At 42.0% G+C, this 22,985-nt stretch overlaps 1 protein-coding gene across 3 annotated transcripts in view; it reads left to right on the top strand.

Annotated features, from left to right (window-relative positions):
* Positions 1–22,985, top strand: part of gphnb (gephyrin b) — a 92,816-nt gene that overhangs the window by 14,940 nt on the left and 54,891 nt on the right. For all 3 annotated transcript variants that reach the window (XM_053336440.1, XM_053336439.1, XM_053336438.1), the window contains exon 2: positions 14,493–14,571. In XM_053336440.1, the coding sequence (XP_053192415.1) occupies positions 14,493–14,571 (79 nt within the window). The remainder of the gene's footprint in view (positions 1–14,492; positions 14,572–22,985) is intronic.

The following is a 22,985-nucleotide window of genomic DNA, read 5'->3' as shown; positions in this document are numbered from 1 at the left end:
CAAATGTCACTTTGTTTTAGTATTTAAAAAGAAAATTTTAGATCACATTGAAAAGATATGTACTGTACATAAGATTTATTCAAGCCAGGTGGACACAATTAGCTGACTAATTAATTGCTTGACTGACAGGAAAATGAATTGGCAGCTATTTGATAATTGATTGAAGGTTTTAGTCATTTCTTACAGAATTTTGCTGGTTCCAGCTGCTCTTTTGTGTGGGTTTGCTGTTTTTCTTTGCTATATATGATAGTTATGTGAACTTTTGGACTGTTGGTCAGACACAACAGCTATCCAAAGACGTTAACTCACACTCTAGCAAATCATAATAATGCATTGTCACTATTTTTGGACAAGATACATTTGGATTGTTTTTTTTACGTATCATCACATATATTAGAAAATCTTGAGTCTCTTGATTTTTCATTCATTTATCTCCATACATATCTGCCTAATGATAAGAGGCCACAAGTTTGATTTGAAGCATCACAGTCAAAACAATTCCTGGAAAGGTCCCTGGATGCTCTGACTCCTCCAGGGGCTTCCCTCTCGGTTGCCCCTGCACTGACATATACATGTATGCGTGTCTCAGTGGGATAAGTGATGAGATGTGTGAAATATGGCAATTGGAGCACTCTATTAGGCAGCTTCCCCAGGCAGCTTCACACAGTGAGGCTAGGAGAGAGAGAGAGATGTCACAGAGGCTCTGCTGGTGTGGTGGTGGGCTTGAGCCTGTTGAGGTGAGGGGTTTGGGGGGTTTTACATAGTTGAGCCTAAAAACAAATGTCTCTTTGAGTGTGTGTGCCTGTGTCTGTGTCTGTCTGTCTGTCTATCTGTTTGTCTGTGTGGACGGCTGTATGTGTGTGAGCTCTGACAGTGGGAAGCTGCAATGTAATTGCTGACACTGTCCAGAGGATTGAATGTAATGAAGGTAGCTGCTTACAGGCTGCTTCATTAGTACAGCCGGGCCCGGGGCACTCCCTGTGTGTGTGTGTGTGTGTGTGTGTGTGTGTGTGTGTGTGTGTGTGCGTGCTTGTGTGTGGGCATGTGAAACTCTGCATCCTGGGAAATAAGGGGAGTCGAATGGTTCATGCACACACACCCATATGCACACGAATACACACATGTATTTCACCCACCCACTCACACATTAACAAACACATCAACAAACATTGGCAATGTGTGGAACGCTCTGATTGTAACTTTAATCCATCGGAGTTCATTTCCTCTGTGTGTTTGCGACTCTCAACAAAGGATGCACTTCAGACAATATGACTGTGGAACAGCACAGCAGTATACTTCCTGCAAGAGACTACACTGCATGTTTGCGTCATTTTAGGAGATCCCGCCGGATGCACTGGAGTGTATGCGCGGTGCAGTTTTCACTAAGAATGATTTTTGTTACTCTGTTCATTCATTTTTAAATGGATCTATGAATTTTTTGGTCCATTAACAATGAAAATACCAATCACAGTTTTCTAGAGCCTAAGATAGGGTCTTCAGGTAACTTCAGGTCTTCAGGTTTTGTTTAACCTACAGTCCAAAAAGTGCATTTTTGCTTCAAAAATAGACTCATTTTGTGTGGATCAACCAATCAGAATTAGCTAAATTGATTTAACTGTTACAGCAGAAAAGGGACATACATACTTTTCTTTCCCAAGACTTCTCAAGACCCTGACATATTATGAAACAGACAGCCGTTCTGTTTCCACTGCATCAGGTGTCTGTAGAGGCAGATGCATTCATATGATCAGTCAGACCCTTATGTTATGGATGTGGACAGATGACAGAATTTGTCATGCGTAACAGTGCAGACACTCGGGGCTATGTGGATTTGGCGAGTATAAGTTTTGCTTTAAAGTAATGGAGCGCGCAGTGTCAGTTCGGGCAGAGCTCTGAAGTTGAGCTTGCATTAGCTGATTAGCCCCAGCTGCTTGATTCATGCTTAACAATCATTGACTCATTCATCAGCTGTTTGGCAACCAGCTGATTAGTTACGTCCAATCCTAGTCATATGAAACCTCTGCCATCTTGCTTTGATCCTTTGACCACCCTAACCTCGTTATTTCTGTGAAGTTTTTGTCATTTTAACAAAGTTGTAATTTTTATGTATGTTTTTTATAAAGTAAGGTTTAGTTTTCCCAGTACTTTGTTGCTTTTTTGATTCCTTAAAAGCTAAAAGAGTTGTCCCTTTTCAGTCAAATCTAAGGGTAATTTAACATTTTTCATAAATGGTAAATTCCTTGATGGAAGTGTCTCTAGTGTAACTGTTTATGACGGGATAATACTTGGGACACTGAGGCAAGTCATTTTTTGACAGAAAAAAATGTGTTCACTTGACATGAAATTGCTCTTTGTGCTTGATGGAGGTGTTGTTGGAGATGTAATTATTGACCTTCAGGAAACAGAAGCTTCTCTAAGAAGCCGCAGTCAGACGTACCCTTAGCTTAATGCTGCCTGATGCACCGCTGCATAGTTTTGGGTGCTGCAGAGTTCCGCTTTTCTTTGTTCCACTGATTTCACGATGATTGTCGGCACAATGTGCTAAAGCCGCAGCTGTGCTGATCGGGCTTTTGTTTTGCCTTTTCAGAAGCGTGGCTGGCATGAAATGGGATTTGTGGACAGTGAGCGGGGGCTGGTCATGGGGAGGGCAGCCGGTGGACCAGACGATGATGAGGCTGCCATCTTCGCCACATGGGGACCCTGTGGAGATGCAGTTTAGATTAACTTTCCACTTAGTGAACAATGTGTCACTTACAATATGGTCATGTCTCCCGCCCCAGAAATCGACTTGACAGCTGCATCTCTCGAGACTTGTTTGTCCCAATCAGGGTTGGGGATGTGGATGTGCATTTACCTTGTCCATCAAACGATTCCCCTGGTCAGCATGAGTGTGACCCTCAGCTTTGATCAAAAACCTGCCATTGATTCTGGATGGCCATCTGCCAGTCTAACCTTGACCCCCTTAAAGTGACTGCAGCTACACCATAACAGTTGACCTCTCCCTACCTTTCCCTCCACCTGTGATCCTCCCTCTCCTCTTTCCCTTGAGTGAGAGATCACAGAGGAGCAGAGAGAACATTAAGCTTCCTCTATGAAGATCAATCAATACCTGATCTGATTAGGCCTCGGCACATACGTTTCACTACAAACCCTAAAAGCCAACAGATAAAGAGCCCCATCGCTAATGTTAGCCAATAGCTATCCATTTCAGCCCCAACCCGTCTATCTTTGGTCATATTGAGTGAAGTGAAATAAATGAGCTGAGTTTTCCTTGTGGATTCACACAGCTCATTCAAGGATGCAAACTGGAATGTGTAGCTAAGCCGTGGTTGCACTGGTGCAGCCCTGGGTTTTCCTGCATCAGCAGCTTCGAAGGATGAAGGAGGAGGAGGAGGAGGAGGGGGAGAGAGACGAAGGGATGTGGAGGCAGACGGGGGGAGTGGAGGGAAGCTTCTAACGGGAGGTATCAGAAATGTATGGCTATATTGATGACAGTGTAAGCACATTTCTATTGAAATCAATAGAGCTGCTCTCTAGCTCATTTTGGCTTCTAACAAGAGAATGGTACCTGGCTCACTAATGGAGCAGCCATAGATAACACACGGAGCTAAGTTGGAAATAAAAGGAAAGACTATGGCAGTTAGGTGTGAATTCATTTATCTTTGTCTGCCTATCATGATATTAGCCACATTGCCTTTTACATTATGTTTGTGGGCTGCAGAATTACAAAAAACCCCACCACAGTATCAGTCAGAAGTTCAAACATACCTTCTCATCCCCTTGAAGAAGTATGTCCAAAGTTTTGACTGTATGTCAACATGCATGCAAAAGTTTGGAGATATTTGTCTTTGCTATTTCTACACCTAGACCAATACCAATGGAGTTAAGTGGTATTTATTTTGGGATGCTTACAGTTTAGAAAATTAAATTCAACAGCAACATCTTTCAGTTTTCACTTGAACTACTCTCTACCAAAGAAGTGCAGCCTATCAAAAAGCATCTTCTGTGGATTATAACTACAGTAGGATACTTTTTCTTAGGGTTGGGTTCCAATAGCCAGTTTAATTTTGGGGCCTGTTCCTAGTTGGGGAAATACCCTCCTTTTTTATAGAGGAAATAATTATTAAGCGATAGCTTGTGTTGACCACCACTTTCCTTGGTAAAAAAGCATCAACATGACCACTGGTGCATTAAAGCAGCTGAAGCTACTTTACATTAATTCTGAAAGTTTAGGCTGTTTTTTGGGGTTGTGCCCTCTAAAATCCAGAGTCTGTACTCAAAAAATGATGTAGCTGATTTTGTTGTCCTAAATGCAGAAAGAACGCCCGACATCATGCATTATCATATCAATAGGCCTAATTTAAAAAAACATCCACTGTATCAGTGTTGGGGGAGAAATCTCAGATATACATCTCAAAACTGGTCAAATAAAATCCAAACTTTTTAACTTTTGCATTGTGTGTGAACTGATCCTTATTCTCATATCTGACATCTTTACCCTGGTGGCTCACATGAATCTGTAGTAAAATCACTGCAGCATCATCATAACCAATTTGCCACCCTTGTAAACAGTGTCACAGTTTCTCAGTATCACCACCTCGTACCTAATGTGTACTATTAGTCAAATGCTCCTTCTTTTTTTTTTTTTTCCATCTTACACTCACAGATACTTGAAATGGCATCTACTATGGCTTTTATAGTAACCAGATGAATGGCTGCACTCATGCATTGCATATACCAGTGCATGCACTCATGTGCTCAGAAAACACAGAAGTGCACATTTTTGCGCTTGTGCATAGGGGTGTGTGTGTGTGCGCGTGTGTGTGTGTGTGTAAACAGCTGTTTGAAATGCCACGGAGAGCTGGCTTGCCGTGGGCCCTCTGCCATCAAAATGTCATGCTACATGGGGGAAAAGCTGTGATACCTCATCCACCCACAGCCACACACCCGCCCAACCTTTACATACAACATGCACACACAAATATACATTACTCCTGCCTGGCTATATGATAATGCCATTCGAAGCCACAGACACATTCATCACTTCTGTTGTCGTTAGAAACAAGCCTCATTATGCTCAGAGCCTGTGATGTATGATTAATATTCGCAAGGGGTGTGGCAGATCGTCAAGCCCCTCCAATCCATCGATTTCTTACAACAAGAACAACACAGAAGGGGAAGAATATGGGGGGCTGTTGAAGGGAAAGTGCATGTGGGTGGGGATGTTGGAGCTGCAGGGGCATTCCAGCAATGGCGTGGGAAATGAGAGGAAGGAGAAGGAAGGTAGAAAAAGGGGTGTAAGGTGCCATATACAAGGTCCCTGTATTCCCCCACACTGTAAATTGTCTCTGGAACTTTTCTCCGTGGCTTCATTAGTAAGTGTCTTTTCAATATTTATGGCCGTGTTAATAAAACATCAATACGAGAAGCCTTTGTGGAGAGCTGCAGGCGGTAGGGTGCTGCAGTCTCTGGCTTTTCACTGATATTTGGATGATAAAGAGAGGTTCAGGTGAGTGCTATGCAGAGTGTGAGAAAGTGACTTAGAGTGGGTTGACTGGGGTAGATCCCTTAAAAGCAGTCTGTGGATAGTTATTGGACCTGCAATGAGCAGGTGAAAACCATACTTACACTACTAAGATTGGTGCCTTGTGCTCTGATTGTTAGTGATTGCTTGTTAATTGCGATGGGTGTATGTATTACTGGTTTCTGAACCAAGATGCTGACTAAGTATGCCCGTATTGGGGTTCAGGCTCTCTCATGTTTTATTTATTCCAGCCAGTGGAGAGTGACAGTGGCAGTAGGACTCCTGAGCTGGGGTGAAAACTCAGGGTCAGCATAATCTATCTCACTCTTTCGATTACTTACAACACACATAGGACTGCAAATATTGATTATTTTCATCATCAATTAATCTATGAATTACTTTTATATAAATCAATATTTGGTGAATAATATGTCACAACATTGTGAAAAATGTCTTGTTTTGCATCAGCCTGAAACCTAACAATAGTCCATTTGTAATGATGTAAAACAAGGAAATGTGTTTGTCATTACAACCAATCAGGTGCCCTTGAACAAGGCCATTAAACCTATTAAACTTCTCCGGCAGAGTTTCTCAGTGGCCAAAAGAATAGGCTGTTGTTGTGCTTGTTAAATGACTACCATGATTCACTAATTGTCAAAATAATTGTCAATCAGTTTTCTGTTGATTGATTAATCCATTAATCAACATTTTAGCATTCATCACCCTCGCACACACTTTATATGTACATATCCCAAATAGACATGCCAAAGCATATTAAAGCCTGTAAGTCTCAGAGACCATACACCTGGTGTTAACATCTGGATCTGGATATCTTATCTGGATAAAGAAAAACACATGTGAATACCAGTAAATGCAGACAGGGTGCATTGCAATTAGAATGTAATGTTATGTAACTGGATCAGCAAAGCCACATCTGGAGGTGGTCAGCCAGGCATGAACGCAATCTGTACAGTGCAGTTACATTCTTGATAAAACAATTCTGCCCCGCAAGTTATAAGGTCACCGAACTCTACCTCATCCTGCTGTCTCACGCTGTCCAGAAAACAGCAACCATACAGATTTTTTTTTTAGCCCATACAACAGCATTGCTTGACATTGCCTGTAAATGATAACTATGCCCACCTATTAGATCCAATCACAATGCGAGCAGAATGGAGATAATGAAAAGGCTTATTAATAGCAGGTGTAAATGGAAGCTCATGATCAGATATCATTATCCAGATAGGCTATCCAGATAAAGATTGCATGTGTAAATGGGGTCTTAAAGGTTCTTTCATACATTTTGCGCAACTATCTGTGATCATTCACACTTTGCTCTCAAATTATGAATTTCCCTCCAACTATTACCCATGTGGGTGTCTGCACTGTTAACAGACACATCATTTTATGATTGTTGAGAAGTTGAAACCGTTGCTACCAAAGTACCTACATGGTTCAATATATCTGTGGAGGGACACCGTGTGTGGTTGAACTCTCTCTGGCCTGCATATTTGTTTGGGCCTTCCCTTGTCTCCTTCATCTTCCCTCCCCTCTCTTTCGGTTACTTTTCCTTACTTTCACTCTCATTTGCCTGCCCCCATCTCATGTGTTTTTATTAATTCCCCTGCATCTATCTATTCTCCTCATTTTCTCTCCCCTCTCTTTCTACCTTAATACTCCCTCCTTCCTACCCTGCCCTTCTTCCCCTTCCCCTCCCTCTTTGCGTTCAGATTCCCACCGATGCTCCCCTCTCTCCCCCTCTCTCTCATCTAGTGTGAATTGGTCTCTTAATCCTGACAGGGTTAGGCTCCAGCTCACCCTACCTCAACTCCACATGTCCACCCTTGCACCTCACCTCCCCCCTCTTTACTCAGGCTGGGATGGAGCTGCCTCTCCTCTCCAGGGAAACAGGGATGGGAGAGAGATGGGGGAGCCAGGGCCAGGGATGGGCCCTGCCTGGGACACAGCTGTGGAGAACAGAGCTGTCTCTCCCTCTCTGTCTTGCTACCCTGCACATCTGGTGCGTGGGGGGGGGGGGGGGGGGGGGACTGGGCCATGTTGTGCTGTGTTGTTTTGTCCTTGGCTCAGCATGGATGCTGGATTTTGGCCTGGTTACGCTGGAGTAGGTTTGGATTTGAGATGCGGATCGGCCCACTGCTGTACCCACACGGATGAGCCGGGCTCCTTTGGCGTAGTAAGCAATGATTATTAAGCCGATAGAGTAATTATTAGCTGCAGTAATAGTGTGGGCCCAGTGCATCTTTTTTTGGGCTGTTTCCCTCCGTAGTGTTCTTCAATGGCTGACTTGGCAGTAGCAGGTGGAGTGTCGCACTCCTTGCATTATGTAACTCCACCCCAATTTAGATTTGACTTCAAATAAATGAAAATCAAGCCGCTGGTTGGCTCCTTTCCCCGCGGATATAAATAGCATTTTGAAATCTTATCTAGAAACAGTGTTGTAGAGGGGAGAGGCTTTGAAATGCAGCCCAACGATTAGGATCCCATTGTTCCGCTCCACACCCCCTCCATTCTCCCGGCTGCTTACAGTAAGCCTGAGGATCTGTGTGTATGTGCCTGAGTGTGTAGCCCTGCACATGTGTATGCATTCATCTGCATCACAGTGTGATTGAGATAGTGGCTAATGGTAAGATAGCATGTGCATGAGAGTTTGTGAGTAATTGGAGTGTGTGTGTGTGTGTGTGTGTGTGTGTGTGTGTGTGTGTGTGTGTGTGTGTTGCTGCTGGGTGTGTCTTTGATGATGGATGCGGTGCTTCTGCTGCTTACCCCACTGCTCCTCTCAGAATTAACAAGGTTGCTAAGATACAGTGGTCTTATATTAGATTAGGTTATCTGCTGTTATTGCTGTTACTATATTTTACCCAGCACCGTGAAGCCTTTATTAATTTGGAAATTTACCCTGCCATGGAATGAAGATGCTGGTATTTGTGCACAACTGGTCCTCTCCCTCTCCTGGCTAGGAGGGGGTTGTAGTACCGAAAGCCCCCTAGTCAGATGTCTACCCCACCCCATTACAATCTGGAGGCGGATCCATACCTCTATTCATCATTAAGCCCATTTAATCCGAGGCCTGGGGCCCAGTGTTTCCATTTGACACAGAACAAGCCAGTAAAATAGAAGACAGGCAGTGATATCACTTTGGTTGAGGCTTATTGGTGTGCAGAGGTGTTGTCCCTCCTACCAGCAGATGTCAGCCCAATCCAGTGTTTGACCTCCATAGTAGCTTCTCCAGGGCTGGAGGGCCATTGGCACTGCTGTTAGCAGATAAAGAACAGGAAACAATAGAGATGCCAAGTGGGTTGTTCAGATGAAGAAGGCAATGCAATAGCTGCCATCCCTCCACTGCTGGATTTGCCAATTTCCCTGCATATTAAATAATGCATTGATCCCTTTTTGGACAAAACAAATTGTGCATGTTGAAATATATAAGTGCCTAGATGAAGTTTATAGTGAACTGAACTGTACTTTATTGAATAGAACTTCACATAATATCAAAAAACACTTAAGACAGGCAGATTTCTGTATTTCTCTTTTAAGAGCAGCAGGGTATAGTACCATAATGGCAGATAAGCACTGTCATAATTGAACTGGAAGCAGACTTTGGCACAAGCAAATCAAGGCACTCTGTCTTGTACGGTGATTTGTAGAGTAAGTTGTGAATTGCTGATCCATGGCAAGGCTGTGCGTGCATGTGTGTGTGTGCATAGGTGTGCTCATATACTTGAAAAGAGCGCATGTGAGCTGTGTGTTCAGTGTGAGTGGGTGTGTGTGTGTGTGTGTGTCTGTGGATCTGCTATAAGGGAAATCCCCATTAGCCTGGGATCCCAGGGAGATAATGAGTGTTGACTGCTTTATGTCCTGGAAATGGTTGAGTGGAACATATAGCAGTTTATGAATTTCCTCTGCTAGTTACTGACTGTGCATAGTCTGCTATCAGAAATGGATAGCTAACCTGCTTGCTAACGTTGCTTCTTTTACCATAGACAGAGATTAGCTACCCTGCTTGATAGACAGACTGTGTGTACCTGTGTGCAACTAACCTGACCTGTTTGAATACCATGCAACAACTTATATGACTATAAAAGTACATTGTTAACCTTACCCTTATTTAAGAGTTAAGGTTGTTTGGTTTGGTTAGCTGTTTTACTCTTTTGAGCAACTATATCATTTTGCTAACAGACTCATTCACACCACTTCTTGGAACTGACTATCACATTTTCTCATTTAAAATACATTTTTGACCTTGGAAACCACAACTGACAAAACAATAGCATGGCCCATTTTGTAGCAGTTCTAGAAATGTGTTATTAGTTTCTTTGGTTATGATGGTACTGTAATGCCTGAAGGCATGGCTTCGAGGAAATCTTGTGCTAGTAATTGGTTGCTAGCTTTTTTTGGAGGACATAAAATGCAGAAAAAAGAAAAGTTGTTGTGCTTTTTATATTTTAACCTATTTCCTACTGACAGTCTGGTATTGATGACTTCTTAACTAACCACCTGTGTCACAGAATGAGACACTTGTTAACTAACCTAGCTAATACTACCTATAGATGTATTAGTTTGTTTATTCAATCCTAACTAAAGGAAGAGGAAGGAAAACTCTTTTGTGAAGAAATCTCATCTCATTTTTGATCTCTGTTTCTATTTGAGATAATGCCATTTGCCACAACTGTTTTTTTTCTGCAGCTCTCATCGTCATTTTTTTAGTCATGCTAGTGGTAGGATTTTACGGGTGGGTATGACACTCCCTTGGTCAGTCACTTTACCACTGTGATTGAGAGTAAAGTATTGGCAATGATTAGACAGACTGCCATGAAATTTGTCCCAGACATTAATGTTTCACACAAGATGAATTGTAATGACTTGATGAGTCCCTCATTGCTTGTGTTATCTAGTGCCATTATTATCATTTCAAAATTTCCTAAATGTCCAGTATTTCTGTTTATGACCACAGCCCTGCAAACATAATGATGTCCCAATCTGTACTTTGTGTCTTGTACACATATTCACATTATTGTGGAAAAATGGCTTTTGAGTGTGCTTCCTCCATTATTGTGTATGTTGCAACAGTGCTGCGCTTTCAGGGGTGCCCCGACAGTATACATTTGTTGGACTTTGACCCGAGCTGCAACGACCTTTGTGGACACAGTCAATCATTGTTGACCATTGTGGACACACAGATGGACGAAAAATTAATTACCTATGTTTTTAACTTTCCTGAACTGTAGGCTAAACAACAAATTTGCCTGATATCGAGATATTCATTTGGCGACGTATCAAATGCAGATGCAGTTATCAGGGTTTTTTTTATACTGAGAAGATAAACTGTGGTGTCATTTAGTTTAGAAGTAATTTGGCAGACTTGGCCACTAGTAACACACTGTGGTTTACATATTAGATCTATGTTGCACTTGTTTTCTGTACAAGACTCGTGTGTTTTTTTTTCCATTCATTTTTTTGTTCTATATTGACTTTTATTTTTCCCTCCCTGATCAGTTCGCCTCTCTTTGGTCTCTTGATGTCTTCCCCTGTGTCCTGATCTCCCCTGCTCTGTTACGGCGCATTGATTAACCCCTTAAGAGGGTGTGTGAGCCCGTGTTTGTGTTAGGGTGTGCACATCTAGATCCCGTGTGTGTGTGTGGTGCTGCCCTGCGTAATGCTTCTGAAGCACAGGCCTCCTGCTCTCCTCCCACTGCTGTAGCCTGGGGACATCCAGGCTTCTGCACTCCAACACACTCACAGGTGGAGGCAAATATGAGATGATAGGAGTCAATACAGGCATAGGCATCGCAAAATAGATTTTTTTTAAATTGAAAAATGCATGCAATCTGTATGAGATCACGTACATCATATACAGTCAATCCTCAAAATGCAGACTTCTGTTAATTTACTGTTATAATTCACATAGTTTCTTAATTTCACTTTCATAGCTGTGGTTATCATTTTACTAGTTAATCCTTATTACTATTTTTAGTAGCTTTGTAATACACAACATGAAGCTGACTGGAGCAAGAGTATGCAGCTATAAGTGCAATTCTTGGCTGCACTTGATATCAGGAATGCTAGATGATGAAAAACGGCCTTAAATATGAAGTTGCAATGACAAGACCTAAGCTTCTGTTTGTCTTCAAATGAAAGCCCATAGAATAGCAGCATGATCTGTACGTGTAGTCTGGCGTCTGAATGAGCTCTGACAACAGTCTGTCTGGCCTTTGCTGTCTGTCACCAAGTGGTTGTTAAGCCATGCAGAAGCATTGACCTTTAGCTTGCTGTGTCCTGTGGGGAATAGCGCCCTCCAGAGTGACATAGGGTCATTGCATTGCATCTTCATATGGTCTGTGTGCTATATTCACCATGACCTGGGAGTAGAGCGTCACTCGTCTGCTGCTGGGTGATCTCATTGGTCCACCCAGGGTTAGGAAGCTGAGTCAACATCTGCTCTGATGATTAAATCCCAGGTTGCTCATACCTTGCGGGTTTTGGGACAGACAACAGAAATGATGCAAGGTGCAGCGGTGTTTATGTGCATGCGATGATAGCTAAGCTGCAGATTTACCTGGACAAAGGTGCATAGGCGGAGCTTGAGAGGCAGGAGGGAGCAGCATCATGAATTCTTGCGCACCTTTCTCCCCCTCCCCTCTCACTCTTCCTTCACCCTCCCTCCCTCTTCCCCCTTCTCTTCCCCTGTCTTCAGCTCTTGCACAGGATCACATTAATATTCCTTTGAAGCTTGTTTCAACTGCAGCCAGATCTCTCTCTCTCTCTTCCACTCTCACTCTTTCTCTCCCTCTTTTTTCCCCCGCCTGTTCTCCCTCTCACTCTTTCTGTTTCTTTTCCATGCTATTGTTTTCTAGAAGGGATCGCCTTTACACCATTTCTATGAACCGGTGCAGCGGGGAGGGGCAATTTTTATTGCCTTTAGTCAGGAGTTCCCCTTGTTGCACACATGCACACACACACATGTGTGCGCACACACTCACACACATCGAGGGGTGGTGGGTACCGATGCCTTTGACAGAGCGTGTTGATTGGTTCAGAATGGTTGCTGCCTCTTGTAGGAGAGTGGAACGGCTATTTTTAGATCAAGGGGTAGCTGGGAGAGAAAGACTGAGGAGGGCTCTGTGTGTGTGTGTGAGTGTGTGTGTCTGTAAGGAATACTGCAGTCTTGAAGGAAGTTCCCTCTTCACGCACACATACACACAAACACACACACATGCACTTATGCAGCAGTGCCCCTCTAAAGCCAGGGATAGTATGTATTCCAAGTGCTTGCTCCCCTTTTTCTCTCCTCCCTCAACCTTTTTTCTCGCTATATCTCGCCCCCTCCACCACCCCCCACCACCCCCACTTCCCTCCTCGTGCAGTCTTCTGTCTCTTGTTTCTCCCTCTCTTTCTCTCTTTCTGAGCTGGCTCGGTGTGCAAATGTCAGCACTCTCCCATTTATTTGCCAGAGCCCAGAGCAACGTCCTGCACCCTCTGTTTACCTCTGTCTCCACATTGCTGCCCCTACGGCACTCCTTTTCTCCTCATCACCCTTCCCCTTTCTTCACTCTTTAAAAAATCCCTTCCTTCTCTCTATTTTTCATACTTTTCATCCTTTCTATCCACCATTTTCCCTCAGCTCTATCTCCAGCTGTCTTGCATATTCCCTTTTCTATACTTCTCTCCCCCATTACCACCACGATTCGATTTTTTACACCACTCTTGCTTCACCCGTCCACTCACACTTTGCCTCTGCCCCTCCTCTCATTCATGGATCATGGCTCTTTATTGGAGTGCCATCATGACATTTTCAGTCTTGTCTACAACTAGTGCATCAAGTTTTTTGAAACAAGTTCTCTGCACCACCACCATCACCCTGCTGTGCATCATTCTGCATCTGTTTTGGACGGTTCACATTTGGCCCCTCGTCTGTCTCTTTATTTCTTCTCTCGCTTTTTTATTTTCAATTTCCCTCTCTCCATGTCTTCATCTTTCTCCCTATCCTACTCTATCCATCACTCTATCTGTCTGTGATCACCATGATGACTCATGTGGCTCGCACCTGCTCTGCAGTCGAGGGGCCACTGTGATTTTATAAGGTTGGAGACGATGAAGGTGTGTCTTCATGTCGGCTCAGCGGGATCAGAATGTGTGCTCAGTGAGAGTGGGAGGGTTGGGATGTCGTGTCTGCTTTATTCACATTGTGATCATATTTGATTATCAGCATACGGTACTGGTCAAAAGATTTGAGCACACCTTACCATTCATTGGAATGAGAAAGTATATCCAAACCATTGAGTGGTATTGTAATGCGGGGGGAAACACAAGGCTGCAGTCAATGTAGCAATGATGAAACAGCAGACAAGATCTGTAATACAGAGGTATCTACCTAATAGCAGGCTCAGTGGGCAAGCCCTATTTGCTCAAATTCATCTTATTATGGCCTTTTTTTTGGAAATTCATAGGTGAGAATCAATGCATCAAAATGTAAAAAGCAAAACTGTGGCCAAATTAGCGTAGCTTCATTTCAGTGTGTGCTTGATTTGGAGCCTCTTGGATGTGTTTCTTGTAGTTTCCTGTATTTATTCGATTTCTTCATTTGTAGACAGCTGCAGTTTCCCACCCTGAATAATCAGACATGGCTATCATGACACCATTTTTAAAAAAGAGGACAAAAGGTTTGTGCTGAAAGGAAATTCAACGATTAGAACGAAAGTCATTCTTACTCACTGCCCTTGAAAAGCATTTTCTTCGGAAGTAAAAGTAATTTCAGTTTTTGGATATCATATGCCATGTAAGCGCTTGCATCTGTTACAGAGAATTCCTGGACAATGCCTATAATGAAACAAAAGCTATTTGTGATGATATTCCTCATGTATTTAATTTCAGATAGCTCATGCTTGTACTATAATTTATCATATATACTAATTTAATTTTCTTTTGCTTCTCTCTGTCTCTGTGTATCCAGTGAGTGACAGCTGTTTTCGAAACCTTGCGGAGGACCGTAGTGGCGTCAACCTCAAAGATCTCGTCCATGATCCCTCTCTGTAAGTACTTGCCTTTTCAAGACTATTCAGCCCACGGACAGAAATGACAAAGAAAATCTGTGTTCACACACACATGTTTTTTTGTTGTTTTTTTTACCCATTGCGCAGTCCTTTGACTTCCCTTAAATCTACAGCATAAAAAGATGCACACAGTCTCTCTGCATGCGTATGTGTCTGTGAGTTTGTGCGAGGAAGCCTTTTTGTGCAAGAGTGTAACTAAGAAACTAAAAATATCTCTTCAACACAACATGTCGGGGCTCAGTGTCGCCCTATGGAGAGAAATTCCCAGCATGCATGGCAACAACAAAAGAGCTGCAGCACACTTTGGTTTGAGGATGACTCTTGGTAGCTGCAGTAAGTCATTATTTGCTCAAAGAAGCTGAAGGAGGTGAAATCGGCAGTTGTTTCGAGTAACGAGGGTGCGATCAGTGACAAAAGAGCATGACAAACATACAGGAAAACAATCATCTCCACCAGTCACATGCAAAATCCAAACAGAATAAATCTTGAAATTAATTTAATTGCACTAAATGCTTTAAAATGATGCTTTTAAAAGTCATTTGAGCAGATCTAAAACGACTCCTCAATGCTCATTTGGCCTATTTCTAGTGGAGGACATTCAGGTGGTGGTCAGGTGGTTTTCTGTTAGCTTCATAAAAGCGTCATAAGAACATAGATGTGACAATAAATGACACTTATTTAAATTCTTCCTAACTTAAAGACAAAAAAGCAGCCACAATTATATTTAAAAAATCACAAGCTATTCACTAAAAACTCCTTGTGTAAAACAAAGCATCCACCTATGTAATAAGAGACAATGCACGCCCAAAACTATGTGGAAAGCCAAACATTACACCCAAATGTAACTGCCAAATACCTCATTTTAATTTTGGGACCCGGCTGTCAGGGATTTGTTCCCATTCAGCCACAAAGTCTTCAGCCCCAAAGCTGCTGAGCGGGGCTGAGATCAGGGCTCTCAAGTCACACCAGACTCAGTAAACCATTTGTGTATGGACATTGGCTTTGTGTACAAGAGCATTGTCATATTGAAACAGTAAAGGGTCTTTCTTAGACCGTTACCACAAATTGTGAAGGCTCTATTGCCTAAAATATCATTGTTCATCATAGCATTAAAAACCTCCTCAATGGGAACTAAAAACTTAAGAGGGCATGTGTCCACATAAATTTGGCCATATGGTGTCTATAGTCCAAATATAGCAGTCCACAGCAGAAAATAGATATTATGTCAGATTTTATGACACTAAGATTTATAAGTAGAGCTTAAGTCACATTTTCTCTGATCAGTTACAGTCTTTTTGTATCACTGATCACACATTGCCTTTTGAAATGCCACCTCATCCTGTGACTCAAACACTACAAACTGTGACCCCCAACACACAGCCTCAGACACACTCCTCTTGGTATCCGAGTCATTCTCAATACATCCATTGATTTGCCGGAGCGGCCCTGCCACCCCGTCACAATGTCACACCAGTCCATATCACTGGAGTGTCACCAGTCCCCTGCTGTGGGACCCTAGATTGATCCATGCTTGTCATCATGTCCTTTACGGTATGTTTATTTTGAGGCTGGTGTGTAATGTATGTGTCACATGTGTGTGTGTGTGTGTGTGTGTGTGTCTGTGACACAGAGAGGGAGTGTGAGGAGAGTTGTGTGCGTCATGCTAGACAGAGAGAGAGTGATTAAAGATCCACTGCACCCTTGTACAGTATTTACTAAAGAGAAAGAAAACTTGAAATGTTTTTTCTATCTTTTCATGCACATGTCAACATGTTTTAATCCATGTATGTGTTTCTTTTTGATTGCTTTTATACAGAGCTACGTTTTTTATGAGACCCTGTTTAAAATACAAGGTCAAACAAGTCATTGGCAAGGTTAGGGGTCTCACTTTCTGTGCTGAGCTAACACTGCTGAGATTACATTGTGCTTATACTGTGAGCAGCTTTGTTGATGTTGGGATGCCCTTATTTGACTGATCACACAATACATGATCATCCATTTGCAAGTAGATAGTACTCTTTAATTCCAAAGATATGAACAAACTAATAATTCATTTGAATACGGTTTTATATGAATGAAGGGATGCTTTTTCTAGCAAGAGCTGGATAAAAATGATGCAACGAATATTCGATTAGTCACCGGTTATACCCACCTACTAGTCGACCCTGAAAAAATGGGCTCATGCAAATCCCTAATGGTTTAACATCTTACCTTGCTGCAGTGATACAGTACAGGTGTAGCCCAGGAGCCCATGACATCATTGTGGGGTGTGGTAACAGGTACAATAGCAGGCAACAACCAGGTGTTAAATCACTCTTTAATGATGCTACTACAAAAATTCACTGTTCACTGCTGTTTTCAATTACTAGAATCTACTAATCATACACTTTTACACCCAAAACTACTACAAGAAGGAATCTCTGTCTGTCTGTATGTATGTTTGTCCTTGGTGTATCTCTTGAATCATTCATCCAGCTCACTCCACACTTGGTGGATGCATTGCTGGTGAAAAGGGGAAGTGCCTTGTCAAATCTTGTGCAATTTGGACACACGGTATGTTTAATATTGATGAACTTAATCAGTGAGACGCTCTACTCTGTGCAGAAGCAGGGCGGAGCTTTGGGGATCTGCCAACTAACTCTTGTATGTTAGAGCGAGGCCATAGATGAGGCCACTCCACTCTCCTACAAGCATATAAGAGAGCAAATACTTCCATGGGCAATTCAAAACCAGTTTGTCTCATATCCAAGACAGTGGCAATTGTGCCTCTATAGATAAAGCACAAATCTGAACTGAAGGCACAAAAAATTGGAACAATCTAAGAACCCAATATGATCAATTGACTTTACTTTTGGATGCACATTATTTTATTTTGAAATGGAGCCCTTTTACATAAGATTAGAAAAGAACATGTATTTACTATAAGTGTACTTCACACCTATTATTTGTATCACCACTGTATAATAGAATGTTAGTTTCTGTCATGTTGTTGGTGTATATACTCGTTCACACCTCGTATCAACTGTATGAATTTTTGTACGTGTTGAGGTAGCAGCTGGAGGCCAAGTGATCGGCCTGTTCCCAACAGGCGCATTTTGTACAAGCACTGCACTAGTAACGTGTGATTGGCTGTTGACAGTCCATTTATCACAAGCTTGTTGATGTTCTGTGCATTGGCTAGGCTTCCTTGTTGCTGAACTCTATGGGAAATGAATGGACTTGAAGTTATTTTTAATGGTGTTGCTCATTGTAAATGCAGAGTTAGAGGCTCTGTAGTCAGGATGTGTGTGATGTCCACTCTACTGAAAGACATAGTTGTTATGTGCCCAGAAAGTGATAGGGTTGAGTTTGGATTAAACAGGGTGCTGTTCAACATTAAAATTGAACACTGGGACATGCAGTGAGTGTTGGCGTCCCTGTCTGCTCTACTGTGTTCCAATGATGCTAGCTGATGCAGATGGGCTCTGGCTGACCTCCTCTGGCCTGAGATCCTCCGTGCCATGTTAATCCACGCCACACCACGAGTCAGCGACTCCATCAGGTTGACCAGCCGGAACGCTGTGCCCTCAATGTGCCACTGCTGCTGTGACAGAGACACATAGACAGACACACAGAGAGGAAAAGAGCGAGAGAGGGAGGGAGGGAGGGAGTGAGGGAGGGAGTATGGGGCCACAGCAGGACACAACATAAACTATAATCACAGCGTCTCTCAGGCACACAAACACACATGCAAGGTGGCACACGCAATCAATCAGGCTGCCCAGTTTGGCATTCAGGAGCATCCTGAGGTGTGTCAGAGGGAGAAAAATGATATGTGGCAAAAAAGAGAAGGAGCAACAGAAGGGGGTCAAACAAATGATGCAGAAGATTCAAGGACACACAGATGAAGCAGATGTGTACAAGTGTGTGTCCGTGTGTCTGTGTGTCTTAGTTTTTTAATATGCACCTTTACCCTTGTTGTATAAGCAAGTACTCATGTTTGGATGCATATGTGTTTGTATGTCAAGGGTGTGTGTGTGTGTATGTGTGTATTTGTGTGTGTGTTTACATGTTGAAGGTTGAGTGAGCCTCCCTCCTGGGCAGTTGAGCCAGCTCTGTGTCCCTGCCCTCCAGCGACTTGTGTTGTAACAACCTTTGTCAATTTTACAAATTGTCATGGCTAAGAATAGATACAAGTCAATCAGATGGGTGACAGTAGGCCCAATTTCACAGTCAGGAGACAGTCAGGGGACAAAGACATACACATACACACACACACACAAACCTTTATTGCTAGAGATCCAGCACCAATAAGCGCTACAGGGATCTGCATCTTGGTAGCCTGTAGAGGTTTAAGACACTGATTATTTAGGCACAACATCTCCATTTCGTGTCCATCTTGGGGCCTTTGTTAAATGTCATTCTCTTTCCTTTTCCTCACTCCACTGTTTTCAGTTTAATCAAGGCAAAACAATACATAAAATATCTTTATCATAGTCACATTTTATTATTATTATTTTATTTATTATTATTTTAGTCACATTTTAAAAAGACTAGAATAACTATAAATCATTTAATGTGGATGAACTTTCTTTAAAATAATCATACTATCAACAACACAACCTCTGCTAGTACTATAACATATTATCTCTATTATTACTGCTACTTCTACCTTATCTGCTTCTACTACTACTGCTACAGCTGCTGCTACTGCTAAAGTAGTGTGTAAAAGTTATTCATGGGACATTGGTGTGGTATTTTATCTCAATCTTATTCTAAAATATTATTATGATTTAATTCTTTATAATAAAAAATGCACTTGGAAAATGACACCACTTTGCTGATATTTTTCAGTTCTAACCAGGAAGTAACAGAGGCTACTTATCACTAGTAAGCTTGTCTGTATTGAATGATTCTACACCAGGCTGTTAAAGTCCAACTCTAACATTCAGTAATGCAAGAAGTGATGTGACTTTTACCCATTGAGACAGAAAGTAAGTGTGAGGAGGTCTGGGTGGTCGATGGCTGTGTAGCACATCTGACTTTCACACATGAGACTGGAGTTCACCTCCTGTCATGGACCTGAAATTAACCATTACTTTTCTCACCTTAACCAAGTGTTCAAGGTGCCTAACCTCACCCTAAACTTTACTGTATCTGCCATGCAAGGTACATTTAAAAAAGCATCCCACAATGTGCAACATTTAATAAAATAAGAATTTCAACTATAAAATGGCACAAAACATGCCACAACCTGGGTGACAGTGAACAACCTAGACATACATACATGCATTGAATATAAAGTATATAATTGATATACAGTATGTCAATCTTAATGTTATGTTAATGCTATTTTGTTTCATTGACTCTGATGCTTTGGCAATATTAGTGTGACATGTCATGCCAATAAAGTGCGTTTGAATTTGAAACTTGGCCTTTTCAAAAACATGCAATGACAGAATTGGTCAAATATAATCTTGTCTTGCGACAGGGTCGACGAACTTGACAATGTCACTTCCTTAACATCAGATATGTTCAAATGTCAATATCTGTTAAGCCGCCTACCGCAAACAACACATTCCCAAAAAAACAAAGACCTAAACATGTGACTAGTTAGCACGTGTAAGAGATCAAATCTGTGTTTAAACCAGATTACACAGCACAGCCGGGGATCCGAAACAGACGAGCCCCCACTGCTTCACGGGCCATGACGAAAACAGGAATGGACACATAAATGCATGAAATTAAAGATAATTTATTATTAAGAGGTTAAAGTTGATTCATTTGAATTTATAGAGTCTGTGTTAAATATTTATTTGTAATTCTCAACTGAATACCTAGAATTATCATTTTTGAATGAACAGACAACAAATACACAAGCTTTAGAATATCACATTTCTATAAATAACTGTAGGTGTGAGATGATCATTATTGGTTGGTGTGTCAATAAAGTCTAGATTATTCTGAGGTTGTACCTGAGACAAAGCTGAACAGTGGTTTAGTTTACACTGAAAGTAATTGAAATACACATGAGCACTGCTTGTTTGTGCCACTGATGGTAACTTAGTTGTTTAAATATATGAAGTGTGTTTGATATGTGGCATATGTGGTGTAGAGGGGGAAAAATGAAAATGAAATGGGAGAAGGAGAAGGCTGTCAGAGATGCCAGATCTGAACCATGGTGACATTTATGCTGTAAATAAATAGAAAGCTTGTGGGGTGGAGTGGTCTGGTGGAATATTTTATAGCGTGTGTGTGTGTGTGTGTGTGTGTGTGTGTGTGTGTGTGTGTGTGTGTGTGTGTGTGTGTGTGTGTGTGTGTGTGTGTGTGTGTTGTTTAGTGCCTGTGAGTGGAATCATGGGAGTGGAACCCCTCGCTGAGCACTCAGAGCTCTCATCACGGTAGGGGTTTGAAGAGGTGGGTTTGTCCACTCCTCCTCCATCCCTCCATCCTTCCCTCTATCAGCTAACATGTTGAGAGGTGACCCCTTGAGAGCTTTCCTACATATGGACGGACCAACAACTCAGCTGTAATGGGTTCAACTCCATGCTACTACTGGGAGCGAGGAGATGGCCAAGGCTCTCCTCCCTCCTCCCTGGATGGTGTATATGTGTGTGTGTGTATGTATGTGTTAGAAAGCAAGAGAAAGAAAGAAAGAAAGAAAGAGAGAGAGAGTGAGATTGAGTGCCCTGTACAAAGAGCTTGTATTATTAATGAAATCACCCTGGCAGATGGGTCTCATCCTGGAAGTGTCCCACAACCACTGAGATTTGCAGCCGGCTCACATGCACACATGCACACTTTTCTTCCCTCTTGTTAAGTGTGCCCATGACAGTCCATCCCTCCTTTTTCTCGCTCTTTTCACTCTGCGCCTCTCTCTCTCTCTCTTTCTCTCTCTCTGTGTCGTTCTGTCTTTCTCTCTTTATCCCCTTCTCTGCTCGTCTTTTATTCATAGAAAGAATTGGCCGTGGCGTCCAGGCTTTCAGGCCAAAACTACTGCCGTGCTCTCTCCCCCTCACCTCCATCCCTTCCATCTCTCTCCACTTGCCTCACTTCTCCCCCTTCCATTCCTTCCTCCGCCCACATCAGGATTTGTCCACACCTCGAGCAAAAAGCCTTTATACCAGTCTTACTATACCTCTGGCCTGCAGTTTGAAGAAGAGCTTTATATGTCATAACCCCCCCCCCACAGTAGAATGAGACATAGATGGGTGTTAGAGATGCAGACCCTTTCCTCTCTAATAGGCATCCCTCAGTTCAAAGGACACCCAAATTCATCCTGGCACACTATCTCCACATATCTATAGCCACTATCTCCACATATCTAAATACACAAATGCCACCTATACATTAAGTTGCATTAAAAATTGTACTAGGAAGGGATATGTAGGATTATAATTATTTCTACAGCTGTTTTGTTGGGACAATTGAAACACGGAAAGTGTGTGTATACTTTATTTATTACAAAAAAAAAACATTCACAAAATGTATTGTGTGTTTTTTGCAAAACTAGCAAAATCTAAGGGATTGAAATTATACATACAGCACAGGTAGTATTTAGTAGCATGTCTCTTTACCCTTTTCACCTCAATTAGATGATTTTGGTTCATCGCTGCATTGTTAGAATTCAAATTCTTGGTTTTCTTACATGGATTTATTCTTGCAGGAAAAACCACATATTTTCAACAAAATGGAGGTCACTTCTTTGGGATGGCCATGATTCAAGATACTTTTTTAAACTCATATTTGAATAATAACTTCTATCTTATGATTTTTCTTCTAAAAAGTTCAATTATCTCATAAGAAAATGTTAAAAAATGTGTTTCTTCTCTCTCTTGAAAATCCAGAATTTATGAAAATGTAAATAGTGGTCATTCAAATTTAACTTCAATAAGAAGTTCATTCTCAGGTTAGTTGCATACTGGACCACGACTGGCTTCTTTATTAGTTTTGATGTCACAAATCATGCTTGTGGGTACAGTACATGTGTTAAACAGAGAAACTTGTGAAAGCTAAACATTCAAGTCAAGTATAAATAAGCAAACAGTATTCTCTGTTTATTACTTAGTCCACTTTCTGCAATGCACCAGGTACATCCAGGTCATCACCATCACCATGCTTGGCAGTCAGTGTTCTTACGGCTCTTCCATAACATACTTCTTGACATTGTAGCCAAGTAACTCATTATCTGCATAGTAGCCTCTTGGACAGCATCTTCAAACCGTCTCTCAGCAGGCGGTGAAAGTTTTAATTTTCTTCTACACCTCAGCAAAGACATCCCTGTTCCCAGTACATTGTACTTACTTTACTGTATGTAAATTTGATGCCCTGATGATCCTGGCACAAGTTGCTTTGAGATGGCCACAAGTGAGACTCCAGACACATGAACATTTGTTTTGCACTTTCTCTCTTTC

Source organism: Scomber japonicus, chromosome 17 (genome assembly GCF_027409825.1).
Source record: "Scomber japonicus isolate fScoJap1 chromosome 17, fScoJap1.pri, whole genome shotgun sequence".
Taxonomy (NCBI): Eukaryota; Metazoa; Chordata; class Actinopteri; order Scombriformes; family Scombridae; genus Scomber; species Scomber japonicus.
This window is presented reverse-complemented; position numbering and strand designations above follow the sequence as displayed.